Source organism: Sminthopsis crassicaudata, chromosome 6 (genome assembly GCF_048593235.1).
Source record: "Sminthopsis crassicaudata isolate SCR6 chromosome 6, ASM4859323v1, whole genome shotgun sequence".
Lineage (NCBI taxonomy): Eukaryota > Metazoa > Chordata > Mammalia > Dasyuromorphia > Dasyuridae > Sminthopsis > Sminthopsis crassicaudata.
This window is the reverse complement of record NC_133622.1, coordinates 139,417,278-139,434,173: the sequence shown is the minus strand read 5'-3', so window position 1 is coordinate 139,434,173 and position 16,896 is coordinate 139,417,278. Positions and strand designations below refer to the sequence as shown.

The 16,896-nt window shown below is 30.6% G+C and overlaps 1 protein-coding gene across 4 annotated transcripts in view; it reads right to left on the bottom strand.

Moving 5' to 3' along the window:
* GRID2 (glutamate ionotropic receptor delta type subunit 2) overlaps positions 1-16,896 on the bottom strand; it is a 1,921,766-nt gene that overhangs the window by 1,462,310 nt on the left and 442,560 nt on the right. For 3 of the 4 annotated variants that reach the window (XM_074276291.1, XM_074276292.1, XM_074276293.1), the window contains exon 2: positions 16,646-16,801. In XM_074276291.1, the coding sequence (XP_074132392.1) occupies positions 16,646-16,801 (156 nt within the window). Of the gene's footprint in view, positions 1-16,645; positions 16,802-16,896 lie in introns of those variants that run through there. The other variant, XM_074276294.1, reaches the window with a different exon arrangement.

Below are 16,896 nucleotides of genomic sequence, written 5' to 3'. Positions count from 1 at the left end.
ATTGATTTTATTATATAAAATATACTCTTTTCCAGAATTAATTTTTATTAAAATGTATGCTTGTTTACTATTTTGGATATTATTTGACTATGTAATTGTAAATGAATTTTCACTAGCTAAACAATTCATTAATACACTATTCCACATAGCAAATTTGTTTTTTTGTTTTTTTGTTTTTTTAAAAGCAAGCATCCATGTATCTGTGTACCTTTTGTGACATCCTTATTTTTTTCCTTAGGCTTGTAATATTCTTGTGTTTCCTTAGAATTAATATTAATTAAAAAAGGTCAGAATTATGGCTTTGAGAAAAATCAAACACCTGCTACTACAAAGCAAGCATAAATCACATATTGCATCTTTGATATCATGCAGTAAAATAAAACTGTGTGTGCTACCATACATAGCTTTTTTATGCCTTAAAGTGGAATAGTTCTATTACCTGCTTTCTTATTCCATCAGCATTCTAGTTTTCATTCTCCTGATATAACCCACGTGGGCATCTGAAATCTGAGGGAGGGTTGCATATTAAGGCATTTTCTTCTTTCCTCTTTCCTCAAGTTTACTATTGTAGCATAGTAGATATCTGTTTTGTCCATTTTTTTCCTAGTCATTGACCCTTCCTCATTGTGACACTCATTTACCTAGCATTTCATTGTAGATCACAAACAGCTCTTCTTTACTCATTTCTCTTGCCTTCCTATCCCAGATAGGCTCTTGCTAACTTTGCTTTTAGTGCTGAAAACATTTTCTAATAGTTATAGGAAATTGGGGATTTAAAAGTTTCCATAGTGTGATTTCAAGAAAATCTAGAATTTGGACAACAAAAGTGTGATTTTCAAATGAATAATGTAAGGCTTTTCAAAACAGGCAACTTTTCTATTCTCTGTCTAGTACTAAATCCAAGAAGAGTAATAAAGCCTGGCAAATGGCTTCACTCCAGTCTTATCATAGTGTAAAAGTGGCTCCTAGAAAGCTGCACAGCAGAGTTTGAAATGAAGACTAGCCAAAGGGTTGAACCTGGAACTGTAGGATCAATCAAGCTAATTACATAGGGACCCAGCCCCAGGAGGTTGTTATTCAGCTGATGATTTTTATCAATTACATGTGTAGCTTATCCATGAATCAAGGGAAAAAAATTACAAACCTGATTTCAATGTTATGTGGCTTTTGTTTTCCACTGTGATAATAGTGAAAAACTATGAGGGGATAAAGAGTATTGATAGTTATAGTTTGTTTCTCACGTCCAAAACTGACTCTAAACATGTCATAACAAATACAGCATTAAAATGAATCCAATTGTAGTATAGAAGTAAGTATATAGGAAAATGTGTGTCTCTTGACTTTGCACTAAGAGGTGGTGAGGTAAAGTGATGGAGAAATGGCTTCAATATTAGGAAGACCTATGTTAAAATTCCTTTCTGCCTCACATATATTGGCAATGTGACTCAACATACATGCCATTTAATGTCTCAATGGCCCAAACAATTTTCAAAAAGTTTCTGAGCAAGTGCCAATCTGTAGTGGTAGCAGGACTTAAATAATTGGTGTAGGCAATCTGATATAGTGGAAATAGTGCAATATAGTTTAAATGGTAGGTACTTACTAGCTGTTTTGCCTTTAGCAATATATTTTCATCATTTGTAAAATGCATATAATAATAGGACTTGCTTCACAGAGCTGTTTTAAAAATCAAAGGAGGTAAAATATTTAAGGTGCTTTACAATATTAGCTATTCTATTATTAGGGAGAGGATCATTGATTCTTAATCTGATAGATTTTGTTTCATTCTTTATATTTGTATTCCTAGTATCTTAAACAGGATCTGTAAGTATAGTAGGTAGTTAATAAATATTTGCTTGTTTGTTTATATAGAATTTTTCATAGTCATCTCATTTGAAACTCTTAGCAATTATGTTATATAGTTAATAGTTATTATTGTCCACATTTTACAAATAAGGAAAATGAGTTAGAAATGTTAATAGATTGCCTCTTGGTCATAAAATTCCAGAAGCAGGATTTGAATCTTGGCCTTCTTGACTTCATGTGAAACATACTATCCATTAAGTAGTTGGCCACAACTCTACTAATAAATTCAACCAATATAAAAAAAAAAAACCTGTTTATATCCAAATATCAAAATTTTAAATTAAATGGAAAACATTGATGAGGCGAAGAATCAATTCAAAAACATAATTATGTGAATGCAAAAGTGGCTTTCCTGCTCAACACTGTGAGAAACAAAGAAATTCTATGCTTTAAGAAAATAATTTATTTACACTATCATCAGAAGTTAAAATGATTTGTATTTATATTCAACTAATATGAAGTACAAAACAGATAAAGGTTTGCTTATTGAAAGAAAAACAGGTAGCTATTTGAAAAGAAAAATAGGTATTCTATATAATAAATGTTGTAATTCCTCTTCAACATAGAGAAAAAAGAAAAACAACCTCTTCTGAGGCACCACGATTTAGGAGGAAAAATTAATAGCAATACAAATTAAAATAAAAAAAATTCCAGCAGTTTTAACATGAGTATCAAAATGGCATCTTCTCTGAATTCTGTAAGAGATGATCAACAAAACTGGTATCCAACATCACAGATCTATCACAGGGCTACATCATCAGCCCATGGAATGACATTTGACTTATTCCCATTTTGCAATGTGATAGTCTTACACAATGAGAAAGGATTGAATGTGACACTAAATCCAACCATCAAAAATGTAATACCTGAGCTAAATCCAGGTTTAAAGAATAGTGAAGAGATAGGAAGACTTAAAAATCTTGAACATTATTCTATTCAAATTGAACTAATAAGGACTCAATGCAAATATCTTAATTGTATAATAACTTAAGTTTAGCTAGCTGTAAAATATAAGAGCTGCTCTATTTTTTTCAAACCTGGATCAAGTTTTCTTGGTTAATTTTGAGGTTATCACCAATGATAACATACAAATAAGGGAACAGAGATAGCCCAAGCAGAGATGTCACTATGCAGTCCTAAGAAATGGAGAAATAGTTAAGTTCTTAGAGCATCCCTATTTCAAGCATTCTAAGGTTAATGAAGACCTCATTGATCTGTTGGTCTGAGACTTAAGGAACTTATTTCATGGGACATGGAGATGGGCATTCGTTTGATTGCCTCCATTATTTAAAAATAGTTACTGATGCAAATTTTGATGAATTCACACAGACATTGTCTCACGAAATCCATGGATTTCTTCAGTTTTTGCAAAACTGCATTTCAGTCATCTTTGTGATGATTATCTAATTTAAAGGGCTCATAAAATCATAAATATGATATCTGATCAATAGCACCGAATATATATAATGTATTTATACTCATATTTTCTCTGAATATGCAAGATTATGAGTAGAAAAATTATACTGTACAAAAATATTAGACATGCTTCCCACCATGGAAAATCTGATTGAATGGCAAATTACAAAATAGAAGTTATTTTACAGAATTTTAGCTATAATATATTGGAAAACAAAATTGTTCTTCATATGTTATTTACAGGTTTCTGCCATCATGTGAACACAAAAAGCATAAGACTATGCAATACAATGGAAAGAATACTTGAATATAGAGTCTCTGGACCTCGGTTTGAATTCTGTCTTTGGTGTTTAATTTTGAATAACTTAAGCTTTCCGGACTTTAGATGCCTTCTTTATAAATGAAATGTCTGGATTAGATATGACTCTCAATGTTCCATTTGGCTTTAAATCTGTGGTTCTAAGTTAATTTTGTACAAGTACTAAAAAAAGAAAAAAAAAAACTTTGACTAAAAACAAAAATATTTTCTATAAAAGTTACAATGGTTATAGCCCCAGGAAAACTGAGAAATATAGTGGTCATGCAATTCTAGACTTCTGAAAAGTCACAAAATCTCAGTGCTCAGAAACTCTAAGATTAAAAATAGCAAAAAAAAGTTCCTAATCTGCTTTTATACAGTGTTTTCTTAATATTACATGTCCTGATGACAATAGCAGCAGCAGCAAAAACAACAACCATTATTATATGTATAGAATTAAGTAACAGAAATTGCTACATAATAAATTATCTCAGTAGATGTACTGCAAAGCTACATCATTATTATAAATCTTGTCCATGATACAGATATTTAGGAACCAAGGACAATTCAAAATATTCAGTTCAACAACATCAAGTATTCTTTAAATATAAAGAATCATTAGATTCAAAAATTCAAATAATCTGTTAACAGAGTTCTATATTTAGGACCTAGATCAAGATGGGGGCAGGGAGGTAGAAAGATAAAGTGTGAGGAGTCAGATAACTGGAGACTATAATTTTAGATGCATTGGAGATTATACAAAGCAAAGTGAAGAAGTCAAGAGACAATGTGGGTAGATCTCCATAGGCAGGTGTCAGAATACTGAAATGTAGTAGGAGAAAGTGGACACCACATCTGGGATTTAATATCCACGGGTCTTTCATGGTCCCAGGCTACTCTTAGTGCCAATTTAAAGGGGAAAAAATTATATATATATATATATATATATATATATATATATATATATATATACACACACATATACATACACATACACATACATCCTGTTACATTTTGGTCCCCGTGGAATCTTGAGGGCTGGAGGAGCTGCCCTCCAGTATTAATTACTTTAATATACATATCTGACATTTATATAGGCCTATAACTTTAAAGTATAGCAATATTGTTTTGTAATATTTCTTTGTTTTATCTTTATAAAACCTTTAGTTTATTATCCCCTATTTTAAAGATGAAGAAACTGAAGCAAAGAGATTATAACTTTTCGATGGTCACAAAGAAGGAGGAGGTTGAAGCAAAATCCCTGACTTTGGCTTCCCGGATCCATCACAAGGAGCAAACAAAATTATAGTGCCTTATGTCCAAAGCACAGTTTTGCTGAATGTTATGATAATGAAATAATGATTTGCAGAGGGATAGAAGGAAAAATGCAAAGATTGTATCTGAGATGTCTTTGAGTTTTTTCATTTTAAATCTAGCACCTTCAGTTGTCTTCTAATAATGAGACAAGCTAAAACATTCTCAGTCCAAAGGCCTATTTCTGTACAACAAAAAATCACCCCATACTTAGTATAACTGGCCATTTTGGCAATATGACTGCAAGTCAGGACAAAGAGGCCCTGGTGGCAACCTAGTGGCTGCCAATACTTCTACCAGTAAAATTCATGTCTTATTCTTTTATCCTTTCCCTTAAATACACACACACACACACACACACACACACACACACACACGTGTGCACATACATATGCATGTGAACACATATATTGGAGAGGAAGTCAGGGATAACAGACTCAATTAGTCTTGAAAATGTCAAACTGAAAACTAATATAATTTTCTTGTTATTCAGTTTCTTCAGACATCTGAGTCTTCATGACACATTTGGGATTTTCCTGGCAAAGATACTGGAATGGTTTGCCATCTTCTTCAACTCATTTTGTAGGTGAGGAAAGTGAAACAAACAGGGTTAAGTTTTTTGCCCTCATTCACACAACTAGTAAATGAGGAAGGTGGGATTTGAATTGAATAAGATGAATTTTCTTGACTCTAGGCCTAATATTCTAGCCATCATGCCCCCCAGCTAAGGTAGGAATCACTAAGAATTTATGTAGGTATTATGGCTTACAAAAAATTTAATATGCTAGGATATAGGTGCTATGAGTATTCCCATTTTGTATATGAGGATGTTAAGCTAGTAAAGATTAAGAGATTTGTTCAGAATTACACAAAAAAGAAATGTTCTAAATCACATGTAGTCCTTGATCTTCCTGACTCTACAACCAATACTAATCACTTAATCACCCAGCTCTATGTTGATTTGCTCTTCTTTTTTTACTTTATTCAAGGTAAAGTTTATCCAACTACAAATAATTGATAATTGTTTGCCTCATACTCTTATCTTATCCACTGACCTTTCTTATCTTGTACCAAAACATAGAATATGCATCTTATCTTGAACTAGTTATGCAGAAAAATAGTCAATATCAAATCATTCTGGTCACCTCTTTGAATTTTTTTCTTCCTACATGCTCTTCTGCAACAGAAAACTAATAACAAAAACAATGTGGACTTAGGAGTATCATTATCTTAAAAGTTTCTCCTGAATGGGGAAAAAAATGCAATCCTGCTGCAATTAATTGAAAAAAAAGTATGTGATATTTAGCATACTAGGATTTTTTGTGAAATAAATTTAGTTCAATTGAATAATCACATATGTATAGTCCAGGACATAGAAGATGTGGAGATAATAAAATAAAAGTTTCCATTTTCATGGAAATTAAATTCTTTTTTTTTAAATAATAGCCTTTTATTTTCAAAATATATACAAAGATAGTTTTCAACATTGACTTTTGCAAAACATTGTGTTCCAAATTTTTCTCTCTCCTTCATCCCTTCCCTTAAATGGTAAGTATTCAATATATGTTAAACACATACAATTCTTCTACATTATCTATCTATCTATCTATCTATCTATCTATCTATCTATCTGTATGTATGTATATACATATATATATATATACATATATATATATATATATATATATATATATATTTCCACATTTATCATGCTATACAAGAAAATTCAGATCAAAAAAGGAAAAAAAAAAAAGAGAAACAAGCAAGCAAACAACACAAAAAGGTTGAAAATACTATGTTGTTATCCACATTCAGTTCCCACACTCCTCTTTCTGGATGCAGATGGCTCTCTCCACCACAAATCTATTGGAATTAGCCTGAATCACCTCATTGTTGAAAACAGCCACATTGTTCATTGCATAATGTAGTTATTGTTTTGTACAATGTATTCTTGGTGCTACTCACTTCACTTAGCATAAATTCATGAAGTCTCTCCAGGCTTTTCTGAAATCTGCTTGCTGATTGTTTCTTATATAACAATAGTGTTTCATAACATTCATATACCATAATTTATTCAGCCATTCTCCAAGTGATGGACATCCACTCAGTTTCCAGTTCCTTGCCATTACAAAAAGGACTACTACAAACATTTGTGCACACGGGGGTCCTTTCCCCGTTTTTATGATCTCTTTGGGATACAGGCCCAGTAGATATAGTGCTGGATCAAAGGATTTGCACCGATTGATAGCCCTTTGGGCATAGTTCCAAACTGCTCTCCAGAAAGGCTGGAAAATTTAGATTCTACTGGAACTGCCAGAACAATTTGCTCTCATTTCTATACTTAATCTGATTTTAACTTGCTAGTCCATTCTAAATTATAAAAGAAAAAATATCATTAAATATTTGATATTTCAACTATTTAATATAAAGATGTTATTATATAGCATATACCTCCAAAAGGGAAAAAAAGCCAGTCTTTATTTATATAGAACTTCAAGATTTGCAAAGTTTTACAAAGTTCAAGGTTTACATCCATTATCATTTGTTCCTCACAACAATCTTGGCACCTATTATTTTTATAGTGACTCATTAGTCTAGGTATTATTACCATTTTGAAAAAAAGAAAAGTGAAACTGAGAGAATATAAGTTACTTGCTTGGAATCACACAGCCTATAAACATCTGAGTCAGGATTTGAATTGCTTTCCTTAGTTCCAAGTCCAAATTTCTATCTAATACATCATACTGTCTCATTAAATATATGACTTGAGAAATACATTTAAGTAACCTTTTGCCTTACTCATTTGTATAGATTTACAAGCTTGCAAAAAACTTTAGTGTGTATGTAATTCTACTATTTCACAGTTAAGTAAATTTAGAAAAGAAAATTACAACTGAATAATTTGAGACTAAGTATTGTTGCATAATTTACCTACGCTCACCATAGTAGTCCATCAGTCTTTCTAGTCCTGGTCACTGAGTCCCAATACAACATTCTTTCTATTCCATAATATTATAAATTTGGCACTTAGAAAGATTAACTAAATATCATATTTATATTCTTCCTGGTTCACTACCTCGTTCATTGGATCAGTTCCATGGTTTTATTCTTTCATTTCGATTTTTAAAAAGTTAATAAGGCTACCCAAGAGTCAGTCTCCTACCTGAGATTCCAAATACCCCATTAACTATAATTTATCCTCTTTTGTTTCAGTAACAGAAAATATAGATAAATTAAAAGTCATATTAAGTTAAGTTCTCTTCTCTTTGGAAAGGATTCCTCCAATACTATTATTTTTTCATAGAATTAAAATATTATAAAGTAGGTGAAAAAGTTATAAGGATAATATGTTCTTACCTTATTCTCTCAACCTGGCTTCTTTTAATCTCTCTCCTTTTTGAGTTGGTTCAGTTATGTCCAATTCATTGTGACATCATTTAGGGTTTTCTTACCAGAGATACTGAAGTGAATTGACATTTTCTTCTCCAGGTCATTTTATAGATAAGGAAACTGAGACAGAATTTAATTGATTTGCACAGGGTCACACAGCTAGTTAATGTCTGAAGCCATATGTGAATTCATAAGGATGAGTTTTCTGGATTCCAGAGGCAGTGCTATGTTCACTGCATGACATAGCTGTTCCTTCTCTTTTTTAACTGATATTTTAAAAATGTTTTATAGGAACATATAAGGAATATTTTTTCTATCCCACAATTTCTACCTTATTGCCAATATGTGTTTTCCTTTTTTCGAAATATAATTAAATGATGTTTTAAATACAATTGTAGAGTAACTTTCTTATATTTCAATTCAAATGCATTCTTTAAAAAAAAACAAAATAGCTCTCTTTGTGTGCCTCTATGTAGAATACTGGGCTGAATTTTAAGGAAAAAGAAAATATTATATCAAATATGTTCTGTGACTTCAATCAACCAATAATCAATCAATAAACAGTTATTAAGTACCTACTAGAATCAAATAGTGTGCTAAGTGCTACGGACACACAAAAAAGGAAATGACATTTCTTGACTTCAAGAACCTTACAATTTAATGAGGGTATAAAATGCAAACTAAAATATTCAAATAAAACTATATACTGGACAAATAGGAAACATTTATAAAAGGGAAGGCACTAGAATTAAGAGATGGTAGGAAATACCTCCTGTAAAAGAGGAAATTTTAGTTGGGATTTAAAGAAAGCCAAAGAAATGAGATACATAATGATATAGGATAAAAAATTATATGTATAGAGTTATGTGCATAAGGGTTATTGATGATGGGAAAATCAGGAGAGGCTTCATGGAGAAAGTATCATTGAAATTAGATTTTAAAGGAAGGACAAAAGTTCAATGGGAGATATTGGAAACAGGGATATTCAAGCATGAGGAAAAATCTGAACACAAAAACAGAACAGAGGGATATGTGTAAAGCAGGCAATCTTTACAGGTATAGGATATGGGCCTCCTGAGAATGCAGAGTATTAGAGAATTTATATGGATCCTGATCTGAAGAAGTGGTGATGAATTTGTAAACCTTATTAGAGTCAAGGAGAACAAAAAGATGGAAAAGTACTCTCAGTCTGAGACAGGCTGACTTTTTTTTTTACTCGGATATTCTTGTTTGAAAGAGAAAACAAAGTCATTAAATGATTTCATTTGAACATGAGTGTGGAATTGTTTTAAATGGAACTACACAAGTACCAATACTAAAATTTTGGAAAAATTAAAGGAAAATATAAACTAAAGTCACTTTCATTATGTTACAATTTATTTTCTTGATTGTATCAATATATTACAGAGGGCGTATGTGTGTGCATTGAAAAAAAATAGTAAGCTGAGCCTTTTTTTTCTTTGCCCTTCAAAAATTTTAGCAATCTAGCCCTGAATTCTTAAGATTCTCATCAATAAGATCTTAGCCGTATCTGAAAAAGTCTGCTTTAACTTCACACTTCTTTATTTTTCAATCAATCATCTTCTTTACTCTGATACTATGGAACGACACTGACTATTGCCTATTTTAAAAGAAGAAATTGTGTCTGACAGCCAGTTATATCCAATTTGATTTTCTGCCTCTTTCTACTTCACTTTCGACACCTTTCAGCAAATCCCAGTGCTTTAATTGAATACCTATGGGTGCAACATGTGAAACATTTTGAAGGGGTTCGGTGAGGATGATTTGCAACAATATACACTATGACAGATGTACTAAGGAGGTTTGAAATGTAGTGATATGGTATATAGGGAGCACCTGTTACCACTGTGATATTTATTAACTTCCTGAGAGGTTAAAACTTCTTGGATCTCTTGGCCTCTGGTCTATGAATCCTGAAAATCCACCTGGCCTACCAAGTGCTGAAGACTATTTTTCTCCTAAGTTGTCTCTAATATAAAAGGTTATGTTTTTTTAAAATGTTTTTAATATCAGCTTAGTCAACCAAGCAAACCACAAAGTTCCCCTCTCCTCCTATTCCATCTGTTATGTTGTTATAATTCAGGATCGATTTTTGAAAAGGCAACTTAAAAATCTTCATTTCTCCCTGCCTTGCAAATGCACTACAGTTTTCATTACATTTGGCAAAGTAGCAAAACCATAATATACAATGTGAAAAAGATCTGCTTCAGAATTAGATTCATGGATTAGGAATATAGATGATGTCGTTAGCAACAGTGAACAAGAGCAGTAATGCAGAGCTTCAGCAAAGGAAGAATGCTTAATGTTCATCTTTCCTGTCCTGCTAGTCCTACAGAATTCTTTCATACTGCATTTTGCATAGAAGCCACACTCTAAAAATAACATTAGAAATCAGTTTATTTTAGTTACATTGCATTTGCAGGGTAAAAGAGTATTAGTTGATACTGACATTTAATAATATGATTTTATTTGTATAGCACTTGGCGATTAAAAAAATAACTTTTCATTAAACCCTCATAAGAACAAAAACTGCATGGCTTTATTTAATCATAAAAGAATAGTTAACTGATTTGGCTATAATAATGCTATTTAACATTTATTATGCCTCTACAATTATTCATTATTTTTCTCTAATATTCAGCTTTCTCTCATTCCTAGACTTTTTCCTCTGCTACATGCAAACATCCTTTTATCTCTCTCCACTATTAACATGTGTTTGCATGTTCACATATATTCACACATCCCTTTACTTGATGCTTCCATTCTTTGTTATTTCTTCATTCTTCTTTGTATAGCCTTCCAATTACTACTCAGCCCCCTGTAAACTACCATCTGCCTCCACTGTTCAGAAACTTTTCTCTAAAATTAGAGATAATTTCTTAATTGACCTAATTTCAGTTTCATTCTTCTTAAACTTTCTGCAGTTTTAGCACTTGACCGTAGCACCTGACCACCACATTCTCCATCTTGGTGTTCCCTCTGCCCTTGGTTGTCATAAGACTGTTCCTTCTTGGTTCTCCTATCTATATGACCCCTCCATATCAGACCCCTCTGCTGGGTTTTATCCTTCTATTTCTCTGTGTGAAGAAAATAATTCCTTAAAAATTAGATTGGGCAAGTGGAAGCTGATAATTCTATAAGATAAAAAGAAAAGAAAGAATGAAAAAATAAATAAAAACATAGTCTATCTCACTAGAAAAATAATGGACCTGGAAAACTGATCAAGGAGAGATAACACATAAGAATTACTGGACCACCTGAAAACCATGAACAACTAAAGAGCCTAGACATTAAATTTCAAAAAGGAATAAAGGAAAATATTTTGATATCTTAGAGCTAGAGGAAAAGATAGAAACTGAAGGAATTCACTAATCACCATCTTAGAGTCCCATGATGAAAATTCCCAAGAATATAAAATCAATAAGTGTTTATTAGATATTTATTATGTGAGATACAAAGAAAGAAAAAACACAATGTCTGTCTTTAAGGCGCTCAGAGTCTAATGGGGAAAGACAACCCATAAAAATTGGTTTGGTGGTAAAGCTCTCAAATATTTTTAAATTTTTGTAAAGAATTTAGAAAGTAATATAGAAATCTTAATCCAGTTAAAACATAATCACATGTCATGTGTGCGTTTTTTTAAAAAATGAAAGTCAGTTGCTAAATGTTTCTTAGCACAACATTGGGGAATAGAAATAGATATATTCATGCACTGCTTATAGATTCGTAAAATTCTTAAATATTTTTAGAGAGCAATATACACAATAAATTACATGATACACTTGCTTTTTGTCTAAAAACTCAATATTTTAAATTCTTATTTTGTTTTTAATTTGTTGATTGAATAAAACAAGCATTTCCATAACATTATATTTTTTAAAATGATTACCCACAAAGTTAGAAATCTATTATTTTAAATATTATAGTTATCATGTACAAACTTCCCCTTTTCCCTCCCTACCACCTTAGAGATAACTGCCATTAGACAAAAATATGTATATGCTGGGAAAACTGGAAAATAGTACAGCAGAAACTATGTATAGACCAACATCTCACACCATTTGCCAAGATGAGGTCAAAATGGGTATGTGATTTAAACATAAGCAATGATATAATAATGCAATAAGCAAATTAAGAAAACAGAATAATTTATCTGTCAGATTTATGGGTAAGGAAAGAATTTAGGACAAAGGAAGATATAGAAATTATTACACAATGTAAAATAGATAATTTTGATCATATACAATGTATAGATTTTGCACAAAGCCAATGCAACAAAAAGTATAAGGAAAGCATAAATACGGGGATGGTAGAAGGGTTCGCAATAAGTATCTCTGATAAATGCCTCATTTCTTAAGTATATAGAAAACTGGGTATAAAAATATGTCATTCCCCAATTAATAAATAGAGAATATGAACAAGCATTTTTCAGATAAAGTAATTGAAGCTATTTATGGGCAAATAAAATGATTTAAATAACTGTTAATCAGAGAAATGCAAATTAAAACAACTCAGAGATACCACCTCACACTTAGAGTGGCTAATATGACAAAAAAGGGAAAAGTTGGATGTTGGAGGGAATGTGGGAAACTGAGACACTACTGCACTGTTGGGAGAGTTGTGAATTGAGCCAAACATCCTGGAAAAGAATTTGGAACTATGCCCAAAATGCTTTCAAATATGCATCCAGTAATATCACTGCTAGGTTATAACGTCCAGAAAAGGGGGAAAGAACATATTCATACAAAAAAATTATAGAAACTCTTTTTGTGGTGACTAAGAATAAGAAACCAAAAAGATGACCATCAGCTGCACAATGGCTAAACAAGCTGTGGAATATGATTGTAATCAAATATAATTATGCAATAAGAAATTATGAAAAGGCTGATTTCAGGAAAAAAAAAAAAACAAACTTAAAACCCTTACATGAACTGAAGCACTTTGAAGTGAACAGAACCAGGGGAATGTTGTATTTAGTAACAGCAATATTCAATGAAGAATTGGGAATGATGTAGCTATTAAGGAATAATGGTGAAGCATACTCTTTGCCTCCAGAGAAAAATTAATATTAATTGAATATAGATGAAGGCCTGCTGTTTTTCACTTTCTTTTTTCCCTTTTTTTCTTTCATCATTATTATTTTATGTGCAAAATGACTAATATGGAAATATTTGACATAATTGCAAATATATACTGTCCCAGGGAGGGATAAGAGGAGGAAGGAAAAGATATAATTTCCTTTATATATAAACTCAAAACTTTAAGTAAAAATGTTAATAAAAAGAATATTAACATTGTTTTTATGTGTTATTGGAAAAAGTCATTAAAACATTGTGAAAAGGAATATATATATATATATATATATATATATATATATATATATAGAATATCCTTGAGTTAAATATGGAAAAAAATTGAACATAGTTTGCGTCCTAAAAATCAGCAGAACAGAAATGTATTTCTACAAGTATTATGTGTAATGGGGATAACTTGGAAGCCTCTCAATAAAATCAGTGATGAAGCAACAATGTCCACTATCACCATTATCATTCAACAATCCATTAGAAATGCTAGCTATGAAAATCAGACAAGAAAAAAGAAATTGAAGATACTAGAATAGACAATGAAGAAACAAACCTATTTTTTATAGTTTACATGTTATATTTAAACATCCTAAACCACTAGTTAAAATAACTAACAAATTTAACAAATTTTCAGGATATTAAATAAACCTATAGAAATCATCATCATTTCAATATATTATCAACAAAGTCCAGCAGTAAGAGATAAAAATTCCACTTATAATATATATAGACAATATAAAAGACATCTACATATCAAGAAAAATGCAGAAACCATATGAATACAATTACAAAACACTTTTCACACAAATAAAATCAGATCTAAACAACTGAAGAAATGTCAATTATTCATGAGTAGGCTGAGCCAATACGATAAAAGTGAAATTCTACCAAAATTTTTACTTATTTAATGCTATATGGATAAAATCACCAAAAATTATTTTATAGAATTAGAAAAATAAAAACAAATTCCATGTGGAAGAATATCAAGGTCAATAATATTAAAGGAATCAATAAAAAATAAAAAGAACCTTAGCTGTGCTGGACTTTAAACTATATTATAACATAATAATCAATGAAAACAATTAAGAACTGTCTAAGAATTAGAGTGGTAGATCAGTGAAACAGATTATGTACTTAACACACAATATTAAATGACTGTAGTATTCTAACAAACTCAAAAATCCAAACTTTTAAGGCAAGAACTCAGTATTTGACAAAAATCAGGCTCTCATTTATTGAATTGATAATTAATTATCAAATATAATTATATTTTATATATATTATAAATAATTAGCTATAATTAAAGTGATCAGGGAAATTATAAAACAAAATGCACACTATATTTAAAAAGAGTGTTGAATACTCTTTTTTCTTCTTATAGTGCTTGTTGTTAGATATTTACTATCTCATATCTACAAATTTTCATTATTGAATTCTTGACAGGTTTTTTTGGTTTCAGAATGTAAACTGCAAAAGGATAGCTAAGATTGATAACAAAATAGAGTAAAAATACCTCTCTTCTAAATCAGAGAATTAAATCTCCTAGGAAATAATACTTATATAAGATGTTTTCTTTGGCTTTTTTAAATTGTCCTTCCATCCTACTTATTCTTAATTTCCTTGATTCCTCATCCTTGGCTTACCCAATAAGTCATTCTTTTTAAAAACTTATTTGACTTCAGTCTGAACTCAGATTAAAAGTGTCTAGTTACTCAGAAGATAGTAGCATAGATAAATAAAACATTCTCTTCACTTATCTCACTTCCATCCGTAATAATTTTAGACAATATTGAGAAAAGGAAAATTACTAGAGGTTGAAAATTTGAAGAAAATATGTCCTATAAAATAAACAGTTTTCTAATTATTATACTCTTTTTAAAAACTTCATTTGCATAGTAAATACAATTTGGAATGGATATGAAATATATATTCAATATAACGTTCTTAAATAATTTTTACAAATGAAAATGACAAAGAGATTATCAAAAATTGATTAAGTTATTCTTTTGGAAATTTTCTTTACAAGTCATCTCATCTTTACAAAACAGATTTTTCCCAATTATCTAAACTTATGTAGTATTAAAAAGATTTTCCTGAGCTTGAAATACATTTGTCACTGGGATGCTCTGATTGATAGCATTTATTGTTAAGCATAAATACACAGCAACCATTTCTATAGATTAGGATTGTATTAAAGTAGAATTTGTTTGCTGAGAACTCAAAGGTAAGGCATATGAGATCTTTAAAAAGAATATTTCACTTATCTTTGTTTATGATATATTTGACTTAGAAATATTTTTTTAAAAATCCTAATAATATATTTAAAGTTTAAAAAAAGTTCATCACAAGTCTTCAGAGTTAAAGTTAAAACAACACCATGTATTAACCAAAATTCCCTAGTCTATTTTAAACACATGTATTTAGCATAATCAACATATTATGTATCTGTGTATATATGTATGTGTGTATATACATACATACATGTTTGTGTATGCACTGGGTATATATGTGTACATAAATAAGTTTATCAATAGGCCTATGGCCTATATTGTGCTTTACTTCTCTGGGAATTAATTGATTATATTAAAAATAATCATAAATATACACATATTTCCATAAACTTCAAATCAGTTTCTATATTCATATCAAGAAGAATTCTAATATTACATGAAATGAAAATAATTTATATTTCAAATATTTTGTACCTAGGAAAATTGTGATTTTGATCTCTATTTGTAGAAACACTTTAAATGATGAACATTAATTTTCACTGGACAACTAGTAATCACATGTGTGTATGTGCATATATAAAACACTTAGGTAGCTCAGGGTTATGAAATTAAATTTTTGGCTTAGATATAGAATCCAAGAATTCTCTAACAATGGTGAAGTACCTATAATCAGAAGCATATAATGGCAGAAAACTCAAAGAAACCATTCAAGTCAAAGACAAAATACAGAACATCTTTCAAATACATGCTCTGCACTTTCAACAAACATCTAGAAGACCATTAAAATTTCTTATTCTTTTCCATTTCATTCAAAAAAGTGACTTCTCATACCCCAATCTGCCAGAAGTTGTTTACATGACCAAACTTTTGTGAAATAGCCAGTTTTGAAAAAAAACAAAAACAAAAAACAACCATATATATAATTGTATAAAAATTATAGAGATGGCTAAATGTTCTATATAAATCAAATATTATCATCCTTGGACTTCATTTAAAAGCAGTCATGACCTTTGTATGGTCCTTACCTTCTTGAACTGCTTGAAAGGGGTTGTTGCCATCCACAAATGTCACAGAAAATGTGATTTTCTCTGTCTGTAAGATCTCTTCATTCTGGTTGAGATCAGCAACTGCCATGCGAAATACTTCATCATCTTTTTTGGCAGATTCATCAAAAATTGCTCCTGGAAAGAAATGATTATTGCTATTAAAAACAGTATAAATAATCTGTCATGACCTCTGGAAAGATGCCAAGGCTTCTGTCTTGTACTAGAGAAAC